General features: G+C 35.3%; 2 protein-coding genes across 3 annotated transcripts in view; both read left to right on the top strand.

The window, feature by feature from the left end:
• LOC142537113 (protein ILITYHIA) overlaps positions 1–13,263 on the top strand; it is a 66,896-nt gene extending 53,633 nt beyond the window's left edge. The window contains exons 43-60 of the mRNA XM_075642686.1: positions 936–1,042; positions 1,126–1,177; positions 1,268–1,374; positions 1,454–1,513; positions 1,600–1,714; positions 1,863–1,973; positions 2,078–2,215; positions 2,283–2,405; positions 2,606–2,677; positions 4,517–4,629; positions 5,164–5,322; positions 5,725–5,821; positions 5,900–6,082; positions 7,163–7,357; positions 11,470–11,649; positions 11,755–11,887; positions 12,051–12,129; positions 12,751–13,263. Coding sequence (XP_075498801.1) covers positions 936–1,042; positions 1,126–1,177; positions 1,268–1,374; positions 1,454–1,513; positions 1,600–1,714; positions 1,863–1,973; positions 2,078–2,215; positions 2,283–2,405; positions 2,606–2,677; positions 4,517–4,629; positions 5,164–5,322; positions 5,725–5,821; positions 5,900–6,082; positions 7,163–7,357; positions 11,470–11,649; positions 11,755–11,887; positions 12,051–12,129; positions 12,751–12,787 — 2,061 coding nt within the window. The 3' untranslated portion in view covers positions 12,788–13,263. The remainder of the gene's footprint in view (positions 1–935; positions 1,043–1,125; positions 1,178–1,267; positions 1,375–1,453; positions 1,514–1,599; positions 1,715–1,862; positions 1,974–2,077; positions 2,216–2,282; positions 2,406–2,605; positions 2,678–4,516; positions 4,630–5,163; positions 5,323–5,724; positions 5,822–5,899; positions 6,083–7,162; positions 7,358–11,469; positions 11,650–11,754; positions 11,888–12,050; positions 12,130–12,750) is intronic.
• Positions 13,264–14,905: 1,642 nt separating this feature from the next.
• LOC142537128 (uncharacterized) lies at positions 14,906–18,035 on the top strand. Of its 2 annotated transcripts, none has more exons than XM_075642699.1 (6): positions 14,906–15,212; positions 15,329–15,403; positions 16,165–16,253; positions 16,580–16,664; positions 17,147–17,228; positions 17,619–17,739. In XM_075642699.1, exons 1-6 carry the CDS (start codon positions 15,051–15,053, stop codon positions 17,690–17,692), a joined length of 567 nt encoding a protein of 188 aa, XP_075498814.1. In that variant the 5' UTR covers positions 14,906–15,050; the 3' UTR covers positions 17,693–17,739. The 2 variants fall into 2 exon arrangements, with proteins under 2 accessions (XP_075498814.1, XP_075498813.1); XM_075642698.1 differs by having other exon boundaries at positions 14,911–15,212; positions 17,727–18,035.
• Positions 18,036–19,758: the final 1,723 nt, after the last annotated feature.

The raw sequence follows: 19,758 nt of genomic DNA on the forward strand, positions 1-19,758 counted from the left end.
TGTAGTTCATGGCTCTGTTTAGAATACCAAAATGTGTAGCGGATGTCATGGAGAAGATTATTAGAGACTTCTTTTGGGAAGGATATGACGAGGATTCACATGGTCATTGGGTTGCTTTGGAGAAGGTATGTACACCGAAGGAAAACGGGGAGGTGAAGACAGAAGACCACATCTTTCTTTATTTCCCATTCATGAGATGCCTAGATGGGTCTGGTTTGGGTAGCTCCAAGGACAACGAAGGATTTATTTGCGGCTGATCTAGGGCGCGACCTTGGTAGGAAGGGGAGATTGCTTTGGACGGTGGTGGTTCATTGTATTTGATGGTATGTCTGGCTGGAAAGGAACAAGAGAATTTTCTAAGATATAGCGGAATCGGGTGAAATGTGTGGGGAAAAGATCAAATTGTGGGCTTTTACGTGGATTAGGAATCATAAAAAGTTTGCTATGTTCTTGGTTCTAGACTTAGTCAGAGATTGATGCTTATTATATTGTTGATATGTCTTGAGTTTTAGGGGCTCCGTGGGTGGATATCTGATCCCTTTTTTTGTAATTATTATATGATTTATATATATAAATAATATGATCTCGTTTCTTATAAAAAAACTTTAGTATAATGATAGAACATGTTATTCTAACCATTGCTGTAGTGTGGCCTGGAGGTGGTTTACAAGAACAATCAACTAGTTGGGTAATTTATTGGCACGAGTAAGCATCCATAAGTGTAGTATCTAACTTGCTTTATTGGTTGCTATTAAGCTATTAGCAAGAAGCAAGCAGTGACTGAAATGCAAGAAAGATAAAGGTTTCATATAGATGTTTCTTATTAGCCTAACTGTGTTACAAATTCTCAAACTTGCTATTTATGGACATTTTAAAGCATGTTTTGCTCTTGTTTTCGGATTGTTATTTAACTCCATACGTTACTTGAGGTGCAGGGTGTTTGCATTGGTCTCAGTGAAGTGATGGCTAGTGCTGGCAAGAGTCAGATACTGACTTTCATGGATGAGCTGATTCCAACAATCCGGACTGCTCTTTGTGATAGGTATGCCGTCATTTTGTTTAATTTATGATAGAGCATCCGTTAGCAATGGTGTGGGTATCATTGACCTCTTTTGTAACTTTCAGCGTGATTGAGGTTCGTGAGGCTGCAGGTTTAGCATTCAGTACACTGTACAAGGTATGCATTCTGTGTTACATCCTAGTATCTCTGCTGTAATGCATAAAATTGAGAAAATTAGAGTCGGGTTTTTCTTTTGTTATGATGTAGAGTGCTGGGATGCAAGCAATGGATGAAATTGTTCCTACACTTCTTCATGCTTTGGAAGACGATCAAACTTCTGATACTGCTCTCGATGGCTTAAAACAAATATTGAGGTATGTTTTCTTGGTCTTATTTTTAGTGGTTGTATTTTTCTCTTTAAATATTTATGCAAAATAGTTTTTGCTTTTTCAGTGTCAGGACCTCTGCTGTGCTACCTCATATACTCCCTAAACTTGTTCAGCTACCACTTTCGTACGTACTAACATTCCCTAGTGGTTAAACACTTTTTATGAATAGTACTCTACATGCCTTGTCAATTATCTTCGGTTTTCCTCTAGTGCCTTCAATGCACATGCTTTAGGAGCTTTGGCAGAGGTCGCAGGCGCTGGTCTTAGCCTCCACCTTGGTACAGTCCTTCCTGCTTTACTGGCTTCTATGGGTGACGACAATGAGGTATGTAGTCCTCTCTATTTCTCTGAGGAATAGTTTTGTTTGATTTTGTCCATAACCTAATAGGCATTTATTTATCTAATGATGTTATTTGTGTTCCTTTTTTAAATCCAATCGCTTGATCATTTACTGTTTCTATATGAAATCATAGGATGTTCAACATTTGGCAAAGAAATCAGCAGAAACAGTTGTATTGGTTATTGATGAGGAAGGTGTAGAGTCTTTGATTTCAGAGCTTCTTAAAGGAGTTGCAGATAATCAGGCAGGATTTTTGGTTTATGTGATCTATGATATTGTGGTACTGCCTTGAAGAATAATATTACCAAATACAGATAAAAAAAGTTCTAATTTGATTCATATTTGCAGGCTTCAATAAGGAGAAGTTCTTCATATCTGATTGGGTACTTCTTCCAGAATAGCAAACTGTATCTGGTTGATGAAGCACCAAATATGATATCTACCTTGATAATTTTGCTCAGTGATCCAGATTCTGCGACAGTCTCAGTATGTAGATTATCTTTCTCATATTTTCAACTTAAGTTCCCTTTTTACCTTGCAGTGTTCTCTACAGGTTTCTTGGGAAGCTTTGTTGAGGGTTGTTAGTTCGGTTCCTAAAGAGGTTCTTCCTTCATATATCAAGCTGGTTCGTGATGCAGTGTCAACATCCCGGGACAAAGAACGAAGAAAGAGAAAAGTAACCAAAGACTTTAGATTTTTAGATTTCAAGATGTCGAGAAAGTTTAAAGCATGACATAGTATTTTCTGTTTAATTCTTCTGTTGTCATAGTTATATGTACTGTTTGGGGTCTGCATCAGCTTCAAACAATTTGTGTGTTTTAATCATAAAAAATGTAGTTAAAGAGGAATTTATGACATTTTGTTTTATGAATACAGGGAGGACCAGTTCTTATACCTGGATTTTGTTTACCTAAAGCTCTTCAACCTGTCCTGCCTTTATTTCTCCAGGTATTTCTGGGAAACCTGTGAAAGTTTGAAAGTAGAGATTTACTTGTTGCAATATAAATTTGTTGGTTTAAGCTTTTCGAAACCCACAAATGGAAGAAAAACAGAAATGGGAAAATTGCCAAAATACCTGGAACTGCAATATACCTCTTTCAAACATATTTTGCTTAATAATTTTTTCTGTGTATGGTTTAATATTTGAGAATAACTTCTGGAGAATGTTCTTTTCGTGCATAATTGCTTTTCATCTTTTCCATACGCTTCATATCTTTTTTGGGTATCTGATTAATTGTAATGTGTGAAGTGTTCATCATTTAGGCTGTCCACCTCGATTCACAATTTGGTACAACCTGCAAGGATTCTCAAATTACCATAACCAATGTGTACAATAAAACCTGTTGCACGCTTTTCCTATTGTGAAGTTTTATTTTGTGGTAAAAAGATTGCAGGTTCGGAAATTGCAATCAAGCACACAGTGTAGCCGTGTGTAGTTGTATTGTTCACAGGAAAGCTCACTCCTATGATCTGTCCACATCCTTTTTTTCTGGTTTTCATCAAATTTTAGAAAACATGTGATTGATTTTATCTCTAAATCAAGGAAATTTGTTCTGTAGCAATAAAAAATTTCTCATTTTCCTGTGAAGAAGAAGACAGTTTGCTGTGTCAAAAATAAATATGTAATTTGGGGGTACACATTAACATGCGTTGCTGTGTATTATTGTAGTCAGGATTTGCCTTGACATTTATGGTGTTTCTATCGAACAAATTCTTGGTTTTCATTTTCTGAAGGTTTCACTTTAAATTCATCAATCAACAGTAACTAGACATGCCGAAGCTTACCCTTCCACACACTCACAAAACAGATGCAAAATAATCTGCACAACCTTTTCATTGGAAGCAAACTGAGCTAAAACTGTATATGCCAAAGGTTGCATGTGAAGTTACTCATCAAAGGAAACAACTTTTTTCAGTTTTCTTTGGAATATAGTTTTAGTCGATCCATAAATTGAGATGCACTTTTCACCCCTCCACTCTTTACGTGCAGTTTATCTTGTATTTTGTTTTTTTTTTTTGCACCCATTTCTTGTGTTTTTTGTTTGTGGTGTGCTGCTACAGCTCTTTTAATTGCAATGCTTGCATGCCATAAACTCTGTTAATTGCCAGAGTTCTTAAATTAGAGTTTCTGTTTTTTTCCTATCTGGATTCCTTTTATCAAGTTATTTATATGCTTCAATTGCTTAAGACACGAGGTTGTTTTTAAATTTGCTGGACAGTCAGTCAATACGTCCATTTAATGAAAAATAAAATAGTGCCAAAAGTTTCCAAGTGGAAAGATTTTAGTTCTAATTTTTTCTTATCATATTTTATTTACCAAAGGTATCTGAACAGATATTAATTGTGTTTATTGAGTGGGATGCACCATATCACATTCATTTTTTTAAAAGATATATTCATGTTTAAATCAAGCTATGAGTCAAGTGGTTTAAAAACTACTAGTTGATTATGCTAGGATAATCCTGCATTAGCCTGTGCTTGGAATTTTAAGTTTATAAACTGAACGTCTGAACCCATTTTCTGGTTAACTTGGTGAGAAGGCTCATTTTATATTTATTATTTTTGGCATTGTAAATTGTTGTTGTCCATTTACTGTGGTATTCACATAACTTGATTATAAATGTATATGCTATGAGATTGGTATCTGTTTTGGAGGAGTCCGCCATGGTCCTGTCAAACTTTGATTCTACTCAATGTGGTGCCATGTCTGTCCGTGCAAAACATTTTTTTTACTTTTTATAAACCTTTATTCATTAAAAGAGCTGATCTCCAGTTTTACCTTTTCAGGGTCTTGTAAGTGGGTCAGCTGAACTGAGGGAGCAAGCAGCTTTAGGTCTTGGGGAGTTGATTGAAGTAACCAGCGAAAAGGCACTAAGAGAATTTGTCATTCCAATTACAGGGTACATACGATAAAATTTTTGATTGGCACACTTTATTTCCCGATTTACCTTTAGTTGATCAGAGGTTTATAGCACTTTTTCCACGGGGATGAAGCATCAAGAGGCTTTGTTTTTCGCTTAACCCCTCAATTAATGAATATCTATTGGTTTTAACGCAAAAAATTATCAATTTTCACCAGGCATGTGATCTGTTTTTCCTTGGAAATGCTAATTAAGCATCAAATATATCTTACATACTTCTTGATTTACCGTACTATGTGTACTCATTTGTTTACAAAATTTTTATTATGCGAAAGAAGTTTTTCTTGGTTGATCTTCCTTGTTTTATGTCAACCAGTGTCATATATAAAATTTGTTCGTTTTTAATTTTTGGTTCTCATACTTTTTGTTTTTGCTATGATCACTTCGGTATTCTGTTGTCAAAAGATATTTTATTATTTATTCTCAATTATCAATTTCATTGGCTGAGATATTAGTTATAACTTATAAATACTTTTGATGGGTTGACATCAGTCTTGCATGTTATTTCTGCAGCCCTCTAATTCGGATCATAGGTGACCGATTTCCCTGGCAAGTAAAGAGTGCAATTTTGTCAACTTTGAGCATCATGATACAAAAGGGTGGGATAGCGCTGAAGCCTTTTCTACCCCAACTTCAAACAACTTTCATCAAATGTTTACAAGATAACACAAGGTCAGTTCATAATAGGGATGCTTATCCAATCGGGTCAGTTTCCATAATATATTAAATTTTTTTGGTTTATTTCATAAATAACTTTTTGTGTACTTAATTGTTGGATAAAAAATAAAAATTGATTGATGATGAATAAATCAGATTTATCTGGGTTTTGGTTTCGGATTGAATTATGCTTCTAAAATCCAATCCGGTATCCAACAGGGTTGGTACGGTTCCCTTACCCCACATCCGGAACAGGTCCGGTAACATCCCTAGTACATAATAGCAAATATTGCTTAATAGTTAAATGGGCATTCATGCTTGACTATCAAGCTTCATCTATTTGGGATTCATTCACTGCAAGTATTAACGAGACTGAAATGAAGCTACTGATTTCTGCTTGATAAATTCCTTTTGCAGGACTGTTCGTTCAAGTGCAGCCTTAGCCCTCGGGAAGCTTAGTGCCCTCAGTACTAGGATTGATCCTTTAGTTGGTGATTTGTTATCCGGTCTACAGGTGATTATCATAGTTTTGTGCTTTCTGATTACTGGTCTAAAAGCTCTATGACATAATGTAGCTTATCAAACTAACCAGGCAGCAGAGCCTGCAATTCGGGAGGCAATTTTAACAGCTCTGGAAGGTGTGATCAAGAATGCTGGAAAAAGTTTAAGCAATGTTGTAGTAACTCGTGTTCACGCTCTGCTAAAGGATATGATATACAATGAAGATGATCAGATACGAAATTCTTCTGCAATCATTTTGGGTATCTTATCTCAGGTGAATAGCAAGACTCTTTGTTTCATTAACATCACTTCCTTGTATCAACATATTTGAAAATTTCCGTCTTTGTTTGGTATACTAGTGTTGATAGTAAAGTGGTCTTCTACTGATTGTGATATCCTAAGCTGAACTACTTAGCATTCCCAAAGCTAGAATACCCGAAGGATGAAGCGAGAAAGAACTATTTTTCACATGGCGTGAGTACATGACATCAAAATTATGCAATGGGACCAAGTGCAACATAAAAGTAGGGATGCAATCAAGTAAAGAGAGCCGAACTCTTGAATGTTTGAGTTTCACTCGTTTTTATCAAGACGAGCTCGAGCTTTATTGAACGAATATATTCATGGCTCACGAGCTTATTCAAGCTTTTATCGAGCATAAACGAGTTTAATAAATATGAATTATACATTTAAATCTTCATTAAATTCATTAAAAAATAAATTATATATTTAGAAGAAAATTTAACATTCTTATTAAAATTTGTAAATTTATTATAATAAATAAATTTAATAGATTTTTTTCTATATTCCATAAATGCTAAATCAAATATCAAAACTATTATTTTTTTCATCTAAGAGATGATTCATGAACTTACCAACGAACATGTTCACGAGCTAACGAGCCAAATATTGTAGAGTTTGAGCTTGGTTCGTTTGTCTTAACGAGCCTCATTAAACGAGCTCAAACTTGCTTTTATTGAATCGAGTTTCGAATAGCTCACAAACGATTTGGTTCATTTACATCCCTACATAAAAGACCATAGGTGTTGGTCATGATGGTGTCTGGGGTGAGGGGAGGACATGTTGATCATATATTATTGCATTTATATTAATCAACCCTCCACTGTAACTTGGAAGCTTGATTAACGATCTATTTGATGCACCACATTTCTGCAAAAGTCGTACTCTTATATTAATGCATTTGTAGTTTTCAAAGCCCGTTAGCAAGTAAAATAGTTAATTTAGTTATTCTATTGTTCAAGAATTGCAATTTGTTATTTGAATAAATTTTGGACTGTTTAGATAAAGATAAAGGTGATCTTGTTGATAAGCAAATGCTACATATGTGCAACAGTACTTGGACAATGCTCAAATTTCTGAAGTACTCAAAGAAGTTGCAGATTCAGTCTCCTCTTCTTCCTGGATAACAAGGCATGGATCAATACTTGCCATTACTTCAATGGTTAGGCATAATGCTTCTGTTATATATTGCTCTCCGTTGCTTCCAAACATTGTTGATTGCCTGAAAAGTGCTTTGAAGGATGAAAAGGTAATGCTCTACTTCTCTAACTTGAATATTCAAGTTAATAAAAATCAATAGTTCCCATTCCTATATCTGCATCACTCATCACCATTACGAATACCTAATAATTGAAGAATATTGCCTGTACCATTTTACACTTTATCATGTTTGAATTAAGAACAAGAGACTATTTTATCAACTGATGAGTACAAGTGGTCAAAAGTGTTCACTGATTGTTCCTGCATTCTTAAATTTCCAGCGTGCTACTGTTGATGTAATGGTACCAATATCTTTTATTTTTTGTAATATTTTGTTAATACTCAGCGACAATACTTTATTTTATTTTTTATAAGAGACGATATTTTATTAATAATATAATGAGAACAAATACATCAGTGGACTAGTGGTCCACTTTCAACAGGAATTACATAATTTCAATGTTCTATCAATGATACACATAAGCCCAATATCGCAATATGTCTAAGATCGAGACGTTCTTAAAGTCATCGTGAGTGCCGATCCACATAGCAACTTTGATCTTGATTTTTTTCTAACAATGTTCTGTAGTGTTTTCTTTATCTTAAAAAATTCTTTGATTTCTTTCCAGCCATATTATCCAGCATATGACTTGAATCACCACTTGCCAAAAAAAATCTTCCCCTCGTACCAGTTAGCTGTCCTAGATCCATAGCGAATAAATCCTTCGTTGACTTTAGGCATCACCCAAACCAATCCCAGTTCTTGCAAAGCTCTAGCCCACAATCCGGTCGTGAATGGGCAAATGTATGAGCATATGATCTTGAGTTTCCGTTTCATTTCTACACAACACACACCAATTTTGGCACATAGCAATGGAGGGCTACTTTTTTTGCAACATCTCCGAGGTCGACAGCTTACCCTGAGTCGCTATCCACGAGAATACCTAAATCTTTTTTGGTACCGGAACCTTCCAAATAACATGGAAAAGAGGAAATACGGGAAAGCGAGTATGGGGAAAAAAAGATTCAAAGAAAGATTTAACTGAGAAAATACCCGATGAATCCCCACTCCACACACGATAATCATCTTGAACACGTGGAGTTGTCAAATTGAACAAAGTATGATATAGGCAAATTGTGAACCGCGGAGAACTGAAATAATGCCGGAAAAAGTTCTTTAAAAGAATAATCTCCCCACCACTTGTCTTCCCAAAATCTAGCCTTGTTACCTCTTTCACCTTAATAGAAACTAGCTGCCGAAAAATCGGGTATAGTCGGGAAATAAACTTCCATGGGCAACTGAACGTCTCGTTTATTGCTAAACCCGCATCTCATCCATTCTCTTGTAACCCATATTTACTTACAATGATCTACTTCCACAACGTCCCATTTTCCGCATAAAATCTCCACCACTATTTCCCCAACATAGCCTTGTTTCTCAAAACAATATTCTCAACACCCAATCCGCCTTTTTCCTTAGATTTGCACACATGATCCCATCCGTTCTGTCCCATAAAAAGTTTCTTCAAATCTTCTCCATCATTTCCGCTATACCTTTAGGTGCCCTAAAAAGAGACATGTAATAAATCGGGATTGCATTTCAGACCGATGTTATCAAGGTTAATCTTCCCTCTCTTGACAAAAAAACTTTTTTCCAACTTACCAATTTTTTCGACATCTTAGACACAATGGGATCCCAAAACGAAGCTTGCAACGGATTTCCTGCTAAAGGCACTCCCAAATATTTAATAGGTCACATCTCGTTACCACATCCAATTTGTTGTGCTAACAGTTCAACTTCTTCTTGTTCACAGTGTATACCCAACAAAGCACTCTTTTCCCAATTGATTTTTAATCCAGACAAATCGCAAAAAGATCTCACAACTTGCACCAGAAACCTGATATGGTCTTCATTCCTCACGAAGAAAAGTGTATCGTCCGCAAACTGAATGTGAGATATCTCTATCTTATCTCTACCAACTTCGATCCCCGTTGTTACATTCCTTTGCTTTATCAATCAATCTCCCCAACACATCCTCCACCAAATTGAACAAAAAAGAGACATCAGATCTCCTTGTCTAAGCCCTTTATACGTCTTAAATTTAATCCTTGGCCTCCCGTTAATCATAACAGGAAATGATATATTCGACACACATCTTTTGATCCATCTTATCCGTCTCCCTCCAAACCCGTTTTTCATCAAAACAAAATCCAAAAACTCCCGATTCACTTTGTCATAAGCCTTTTCGAAATCTACCTTCAATACCCATCCTTTCTTTTTCTTTCTCCTTCTTTCTTCGAGTAGTTCATTCGCTATAAGACCACAATCAAGTATTTATCTTCCCTCAACGAAAGCATTCTGAGATTCGGATATTGTCTCTGCTATCACATTCTTAATCATTGCTGTTAAAACTTTTGTTATTACTTATACAAAGTTGTTGACAGGCTAATCGGTCTGAAATCCTTCACTTTGAACGGTTCATTTTTTTCGGATCAAACATGTATATGTTTCGTTGGTTACACCATTTATGATTCCGCTCTGAAAGAACTCATCGAAAACCTTCATTATATCTCCTTTGATTATATCCCAGCACTCTTGAAAAAATGCCAAAGTAAAGCCGTCGGCGCCCGGACTCTTACAACCATCACACTGAAAAACGGCTTTCTTGACCTCCTCTTCGGATAACTTTTTTTCTAACTCTCGACTCAAATCTGCATCAATGGGGCACCACTCCACTCCTTCAATGCCCCAACATCTCGAATCTGACAAACTGTACAACTCCTTAAAGAACTTCAAAATAATTGAGACAATTTCATCCTCATCACTCGTAACCGATCCATCATCTCTTTCCAATCTGCTAATGGTAGCCTTGCTTCTTCGTTGATTCAAAAGCGAGTGAAAAAATTTTGTATTGTGATCCCCATCTTTAATCCATTTGACCTTGCTTTTTGGATTATTGATTTGATTCTTTCGACAGTACTTTATGAGTGTCCTACTGTTCTTAGTTTCAGTTGTGTTCAAATTCTTCAAACCTTGATAAGTTTGTACTCCTTGTGGAGATTCTTCAACCCCTTGTCTTGTTTCTAAATTACTCTTTATATACTGATATGACCTTTATCTCTCATTTGTTATATTATCTCATGAATATTTTAAAAATTCTTTCTTCCGTATTTCTCTTATCACCAAATGGTGGATAACTTTTTTCTTGCAAAATACTGACGAGTATAGCAGAATACCCTAAAATGCGTTGTTTGACTTGGACCTTTGCTTAACCAGAAAATATTGGCATGGATATTTATGCAATTGAAAATAGTTCAGGGAGTACACTCGGAGCCAGTCGGTTGAGGATGAGCAAATTAATATTCCTATTCAAGAGTATTAGCTTAGAAGGAAACATATTTGAAATCAGAACTGCGAGCATGGTGCAATAGTATATTAATGCAGTGCATGACTTTGTTGAGGACTTATCTGTAATATATTATGGTTAGCATGATAATTTTTTAAGGCTTTTTGGAAAAAAGAGGATGCTTCGAGGGTTTGAGAGAGAAAATAGCAAAGTACTCCTAGAGATTCAAGGCTTGGGTTCAGAGTCTCAGACCCACTTTTTTACATGCTGGCATGCTTCTTATCAGTTTCTATATCCAGTCGGTACTGATTTCCAGCACTCTTTTTAAGCAAAGATAAAAAATTGTAGTTTGAAAATTGTAATATGTTCAGAATGAACTAATAAATAATTGAATTTTGTAAGAAAACGAGGGAAAAAAAGGGTCAGGATGAACGTAGCTCTTAAATTAACTAAATGCCTCAAGTGTTTTGGCCTTGATACCTAAACTAAAGGATATTTTGTAATGGCCTCAGTATTTGTTGACAGTGAATCATGTACTTTGGAAGATCTCTTCTTTTGCATGGTGTGAACCTACTACGAGTATGATTTTTTTTATCGATAAAAAAATGCCATAAATCAAGTTAGAAACACTAACAACTACATACAAAAATGCCATAAATCAAGTTAGAAACACGAACAACTACATCCCTTATGAATTTATTGTAAGGGTGTAAGCTATCTTATTGACTGAGCTAAAAATATCTTTGCGAAAACATCAAACATTTTGAAGGCATAATTAATAAAAATGCTTGTCTTGTGGATCTAATACTTGCAGTTCCCTGTTCGTGAATCATCGGTACGGGCTCTGGGAAGACTTTTACTTTACCAAGTCCGGATTGAGCCTTCTAACACTTCTGCGCACTTGGCAACATTGACTTCTTTGGTATTGGCCATGCAAGATGACTCAAGTGAAGTCAGAAGAAGGGCCTTAAGTACTGTGAAGACAGTCTCCAAAGTATATATATTGCACGAGCTTAGTCAATAATAGTGCAGTAGTTGTATTATATCACGAATTTTATATTTTATCCTTCACGAATCTCATAATTCATATTTTTGGCAGGCTAATCCCCAGGCAGTCATAATTCATACTTCATTATTTGGTCCTGTGCTTGCTGAATGCTTGAAGGATGGATCTACGCCTGTAAGGCTAGCTGCAGAAAGATGTGCTTTACACAGCTTTCAATTGGTGAAGGGTATGTATTTCTTTCCATTTACCTCAAATGCATCTTGATTTCTTTTTGCATCAGCTACGGGAGCCGGGGTTTGTGATTCTATATTTATGCACGAGTATTTCCAAAAGTACAATATTTGCTTTAGATCAATTTTTAACACCCATTTTTCTCTATCATCATCTAGGCACAGAAAATTTACAAGCTGCGCAAAAGTATATCACAGGCTTAGATGCCAGGAGAATATCAAAGCTCCCGGAATACAGGTGAAGAGCGATGTTCATTTTACTTTTATAGGATCTTGTTGGATATTTTATTGTGTTCTTTTTTCATGTCTGTCTCAATCCGATTCTCAATATATAGAACCTATGTATGCTCCTCGAATACAGCTGCTTTGCCTTTGTTTGGCTTCAAGTTATGTACGCCAATCGACTATGGTTGTGACTTCATGCATGGTTCTTTCCTCTGAAAATGGGGATCGAATCAGATCCCTAATAAATGAATATTGAGAGGGTGGGGGTGATCGAATCCTCACCGTTCACTTAAATTAATAAAATAAATTTGTTGTACAATTACTAATTAAATGAACCAGGAGCCAATAGATAGACCTCGGTGTCAGAAAGTTGTCTAAAGAAGTGACGATCGAAAGGGAGATGGATCCATAGCAATAGATATGGGATATTGACAGGGGCTGAGCCACTAGTTATATCTGGAGTGCCCATATTGAAGATGCATTTAATGGTCAATCTATATATACATTGCTACTCTACCTTGCATTCATCTCCTGTTATGTGATCCGAACATTCGAGCAAGGACATATTTTCCATCTTCCAATCTGTTTGTAGAAACTAGATTCTCACGACATAACTCAGGCTCCTTTTGTGCAGTGATGACAGTGAAGACGAGCCAACAAGCTCTGAATGAAATAGTGTTTCAGTAAAACACAGTTTTGGTTTGTTTTCAACGTCTTTCCTTGAATATTAATGTCAAAGAAGATCGGGGATCGGAACCAAGATCATGAATGCATTTTCCTGCTGCGAAGAACATATACAAACACAATATACGTACACATACACCTGTGGTGGAAATGTGATTCTTCGTTCCGAGTACTCCGACTCTGTTGTATTTATTGGAATATATCACTCTGAATTATCAGTTTTGAGTTGACTGGAACTTAGGGACGGCACCTAGTTATGATATATCACTCTGGAGAATCAGTTTTGACTTTTGAGTGAGCAGGAACTTAGAGAAGGCTCCTGGTTATGCATCAAATATCAACTTTTGCAGAACAATCTATGAAGTTAATTGAAATGTGTTCTTAAACTATATAATTTATCAAGGACTTCAGCTTGGTGAAATTATGATGTTACTCAAATATGTATTATTTTGAATTTTTTATGCTATATTTTTTTATTAAGAATTGTGTCACTATCTTTTATTTCTAATATTTACTTACCAACACATCCCCACTGAGCAAATATATAACGATCATCGAATTTATCAGAGTTGCTTGCAAAAGTACATAGGAAACTAAATGTTGATGTGACAAAATTCTGCCTGAAATTGTCGACAAAATATATGTATATGGAGATATATCGTCTGTAGGAAGTACATTTGCCCATTGAAGATGATAAATTATGATTTATCTTGGATGATTCCGACATGCAGTGTATACATTTATATATTGAATATGAGTCACATGAGAAAATGTTAGTTGAGCAACATGGGTCTTACATACCTTTTATAACGAAATTATTTTAAACATTTTTCAACAATATCGACAACGTAAATGCTATAATACACTGCAGAATAAAACCATACCACTACAGTGCAGAATAATGCATCTCCTGTCCGGTAATCAGTTCATCGAACAGTCGGAGACGTTAAATGAACGGTGATTTGGTGGTGCCGTTGTTTCGGTTTACATTGTTGTGATAGATAGTAGGTGTAACCAAACCATGTCTATTCTCCCAATGAGATAGGTAGCCTTCTTGGTGTTCTTTCTGATCATGATCATGCAACCCTTCACAAGTTTATGAAATTTATCCCCATCAGTTGCAGGATTCGTATTAGTTGTGTCATACCAAATTGTCGCATAACCCGATTGGGTCTATGCATCTCTACAATGTCAAAATAAATAAGTCGCCATTAGGTTTTTTGGATCACACTCCACAAACACTGCGAGGTCCAAACGAAATATTCAATTGAACAATGTATGTAATGCCTCCAACATTATTAACTATTAATTCAATTTGCTCCGAAGAAATAAATAGAATAAAAATTCACATAAAACAATTTATAAAAATGTTTAAATGTATAGGACTAAAGTGATTGTATATGTGGAAAAATAATAAGTAACAAGTGATAAAACAGAAATGCATTAGTACTAAACTGAGAGTGGGTCTCATGTGAGACCGTCTCACGGATCCCAATCTGTGAGACGGGTCAACCCTATCAATATTCACAATAAAAAGTAATACTCTTAGTATAAAAAATAATACTTTTTCTTGGATGACCCAAATAAGAGATCTGTCTCACAGAATACGATCCGTGAGACCGTCTCATACAAGTTTTTGCTTTAAACTGAAGGCCCTACTTCGGAATATATGATGATAATTGATACGTGTCTGGTCCTCCTCCAGCAGGTCGAGCATTTATCGTATTATTCGTACTACGTGAGATTTCTGTGTGTGAGAAAATAACAACACATTTTCATCTGCACATGGATTTCTGTGAATATATGTATCACTATAATTCGATAATTTTAAATCAAAATTTTCATGGTAATTTTTTTAATAAAAAACCCACGAGTTGAGTGTATGAGAAACAGTAGGTTTCTTATGATATGGTTTCACGGATTTTTATTCATGAGACGGATCAAACTTGCAATTAAACATGATTTTTTTTTCAAATATAAAATTAATGTATTTAAAATTAAAACCTTTTATAAACGAAACAATGGGTATTCGATCATAAAAATGTTTGGGCTTGTACATATATTGATCAATATACTTAAAACAAATTTAATTTATGACACAAAAGCCCAAATTAACCATAGAATTTTGCAACAGAACCCCAGGAGGGCCTACCGAATTGAAAGAACGAGAGCCGTGGAAACCTACATTCTCACTCTCTAATGGCGAACTGAGAAGGGATTCATTCGCGTGCTTTTTCTGAAGACGAAGAAATGAAAGGCGATACTTTCGTGACGCCAGGTGAAATACTGGGAAAAGCCGCCGAGTTGAGAGCAGGAAGGGGAGCCTACGTTTCAGCCCATGATAAAACCGTGTACGCTTCCCTCACTGGGTTCATCTCCATCACCCCTGCTCTACCGGAATCGTCTGACCAGGTAAATTATCTGGAAAACCCCATCTTTGTTATGATGTTTTGGTGTTGAATTTGGATTAAATTTTCGATTTTTTTGTTAGAAACTTGTTTGCGTTGTTTGATATTTTTATTTATTAGAGGCCAACGGTGGAGGTGACGGGTCACAAGGCGCATGGTCCAGTTCCAGAACCTGGTGTTATTGTCATTGCAAGAGTAAGAATTTGTTTTAAGGAGGTATTTTTGTAAAAAGGATACTGGGCTTGCTTTGCGTTAAAAGTTTGTGGTGTTGGTGTGAAATTCTAATGCCAGAGTGTGAGTATTGTTATTTTTTCCTCTAAGATTGTTTTGAGAATTTGAGTGGTGTTTGTTCTTATGAGGAGCCGAGGAAGTAAGAGGTTGGGGCACATAATTTGTTTGAAAAGGTGTTGCGAAGTTGAAAGTTCAAATATGGGGATGGTTGAACTGTTTTATTCCCCCGGAAAGACAAATGTTAGTAATCAATAGCTAGTAAAATTTTGTGTAGCTATGCATATCGTTCAAAGTCTGTGTGTGAATTTTCAAGTGAGAAAATGGATAGTATTTCTGGTGATTTTACTTTGACGAGTATTGTTTGCCTGTTGTCATTAAACAGAAATTTGAACTGATTTAAAATTTCCGAACTGAAGACGGGCTTCTTTTATTTCTTTGGCCAACTTGTATAACTACCTTAGACAATCTCTGAAGTTTTCTTTTTCTTTTGCATGGTTTAACAAATAAGGAGGAGTGGTATTTGATTTATTGCTTAGGGTTCATCAGTTAATTAAACTCTACGTGGTTGTGGCTGAAGAATGTTATTTGTTTTACATTTTCTTTTTAGAATTTTAATTAATTTTTGGTGCTAACTTTTTGTTAATTTCGTTTTATTTTTTTACTTGTTTTGGTGACAGTGATGGTGGTTTTATTCGTCATTTGATTTATTCTATTCACTGTGACAGGTAACAAAAGTGATGACTAAAATGGCTTCAGCTGATATAATGTGTGTGGGTCCTAAGTCTGTAAGAGAGAAGTTTTCTGGCACTATTAGGTATGAAAAATAGCTCTGAGAAGGTATTACAGGCACCACTATTACGGAGAAGATTGGGGTTTAGATTTTTGGTAACATCAGAAATGGCTGATTGTATGAATCTTGGTATCGGAACAACTAGCAAATCAATAATTTAAATGAAGCTTCAGTCGTTTATGTTAATGTTTATGTTTGTTACTTTCATTGATTTTAGAGCTAATGAACCGCGCACACAAAATACTTATAGCTTTCTTTTTATGTTTTTCGACGTCTTATCTTGTATTGCTTGTGGTCCAAATCATGACTGATTCGGATTCTTCATTGTTTGTTTTTATGATTTGTAACAGACAACAAGATGTCAGAGCAACTGAGATTGACAAAGTAGATATGCACACCTCGTTTCGGCCTGGGGACATTGTTAAAGCTTTAGTTGTATCCTTCATGCTTCATGTTTATATAATATATTCAAGTAATTTTTTCAACATAAATCATAGTTGGCGAGTGTCATCGATAAAGCCAAATGAGTGATGCCTACTACATGTGGAAGTTTTATAGATTACCATCGTCATTTTTCATTATGACGAGGTATTGGCAAATGGCAATCCTTGGTTCGATGAAGTCAATGTCCCTCTGATTACTTTATGACATCGTCTGTTTTGTGGGATTGGATAACAAAATGAAAAAATAATATGGATGACAGAGAGAAATATATCTCCGATTTTTATAGAACTCAAGTCAAACCCAGGATGAAACAAGATGTGAAAATAATTAATGCCTTATCCTTTGCATCAAATATGTAATGTCCTGTTTTAGATTAGTTTTTGTTTATAAATAAATAACATCTACTCTTTGATTTGGAAATTATTTGGTCATCGGGTTTGGTTTGTTCACCATGACATTTCTCCTTCAAAAAGCTCTCCCTCGGCGATGCAAGATCATATTATTTATCAACTGCCAAAAATGAACTCGGTGTTGTTTCTGCTGAAAGTGCCGCTGGTACGTTCCTCTTGTCTATTTAATTAGTTTCTGTTATTCGACAAAGAAAAACTATATTTCAAGCAAACAAGGTTGTCTCTAATGAATTAGTCGGCCTTGCTTCAGTAGGATATTAAAAATTCTTTGAATCATTAAGTTAACTTAATCGAGTATTGTAATTCTTTTTAGCTTCAATCTTTCAAATTAGGCTCATGTTATCTATATGCATATGACACCTTTTTTGTTCTTCAACCAACCCTTCTGGGAAAGCCCCCCGTGTGGTACCCGAGTTTATGAAATATGTGAACGTTTGGTACGTGGTCATGGGTTCTATTTCCCATATTAACATCTTCTCAGGCGAGCCTGTCACTCAAACCCTGTGCCGTTTACTTGGCTAACACGTGGTTGCAGACTGTCAGCCTGTGGGTTTACCCAATGCGCGCAACAAAGGATACCACATCATTAAAAAAAACAACCCTTCTTGAATTGCTGTATGAACCGTGTGATGGTGATTTGTAGGTGCAACAATGGCTGCCATTAGTTGGACAGAAATGCAGTGTCCTCTAACAGGACAAATCGAGCAGAGAAAAGTTGCCAAAGTTGGAGTTTGACTTACAGAACTATGTTTCGCCTTAAAATCGAGCTGCAAAATGGTGCAGCTGGAGAAAACTGAGGTTAGGAGTAAAAAAATGTGCTTGTAGTAACATTAACTTACTTCCTTTAATCCTTTCTCGGAAAATCTTTAAGTGAACACTCCTCCGACTTCAAAGTTTTGACACAAAGTAAACATCGATTATTTGTATGTTCAATCTTCAACTTGCAAATCAATTTTTTGGGTATGGTAAATTCCAGGTTTTATTCAAGAAAAAGTGTGCGTATATATATTTCCTTGATATGTTTTGGAGCTCAAGTGTTTGTATAATTTTGGCAACAAAGACGCTCATGCTTAGGATTGGTTCTCTTTTCTATTCACTTGTAGGAGTTCTTATCAAATTCCCGCGACCCCATTTTAGTCTTGCTTTTAGGTTGAAAAGGGAGGGGGAAAAAATCGAAACGTGACACATTGGCTTGAATAGATGCTGTTGGATTCAGATATCGAGTTGTTTCATTAATATTTTCGAAACATTTTAATCCGGAAGTAAACGTTATATGGATCGAATACATTGAAAGTGTTCAAGATACCATGTCCTTAAATTTGGTAAGTTGTAAAGAATTTTGCATTGTTCTTCTCTGACTCGAAGATTCAACATTGTTAAATTACATGCTAAATTACTAATCAATGCTAAATGACTTTAGTGAAATTCGAATTTGCACCAAACAATGCCAACTTTTCGAATACGCCTCACTATCTTGTTTTAAAGTAAAACGTCTCAGCTAAATTTTACTTTGCTTTACTTCGGAGGCTCATGTTGATATTGCACGTAATAATTCAGTCTTGCATTGATTTGCCGGTATTGTTCAGATTGGTTTAATCATTTTCGTAAATCAACGACGAACAGAGATTAGTTGCTAGAATTTGTTTACAAGGATTTACAATCAACTCTTATAGCAACAATGATCCACGTTTTCGAAAGAAAAAAAAACAACGTATACATATTGAAATTTACAAGAACTTAATTCACACCGCCGTATTTCTATGGGTATGAGACTCGGTACGTGACGTTGTTGATAGAAAAATTCACGAAGAATCTTCTCCGTTTGAAATGGGATTCTGTTAATGCTTGATTGGTACGTGATTTCTTGGATTTCGTCTTGTTCGTAACTTTGACTCCTTAAATTGACATTTCCTATTATAATATTAATAGTAATAATTATTTTTTTTTTGTTCAAAGTGACCAATTCCTCCCTTGAGAGGTCATGTTCGTGGTAAATTTTAGCCACTTGGGATTAAATTTATTTGCAGCCATCATTATCACGACATATAGGCTATTATACATTTCTGGTGCGAGTCTAAGCGGTTTTTTTAATAAGATTGAACGGTTTATCATCTCACTTTAAAATCAAAAAATATGATATTAATCAGTTTTTTTATTTTATAGTGACATGATCGACTGATCATCTTATACAAACACACCGGGAGTTCTACTCCTGATGTGACATAGACTCACAAGTTCTTTTGTTTTTGTTTTGTTCTGTTTTTTTAAAAATTTTACATTGGTCCATCCTACTAGTTGTCATTATGTTAATGTTATTTATAAACACAACGTAATCTTTATTTTAAAAAAATTAGTGAAGTCGATTATATGAATAGTTATCATTTATCTTTGATAGTACAAGTAATCACTAAATCAATTAAATTATGTGTATGATCAATCAATTTTATTATTTTACCAAAAATTATATTATGTGATAACAATACGACTTTATCCTTTTAAACTTTATAACAATCTAAGTGACACATTTCAATTGTTATACCAATGAGGGTAAATGTTGCATCTTAATATTATATTAAATGTTTCTCTCTACTCCAAAGGCGTGATTCAAAATATTTTCATCAATATGTAAAACCATATAAACATTTCTATTTAATTAGTTTTTGATTAATAATTTC

This window comes from Primulina tabacum, chromosome 1 (genome assembly GCF_025594145.1).
Source record: "Primulina tabacum isolate GXHZ01 chromosome 1, ASM2559414v2, whole genome shotgun sequence".
Classification (NCBI taxonomy): Eukaryota; Viridiplantae; Streptophyta; class Magnoliopsida; order Lamiales; family Gesneriaceae; genus Primulina; species Primulina tabacum.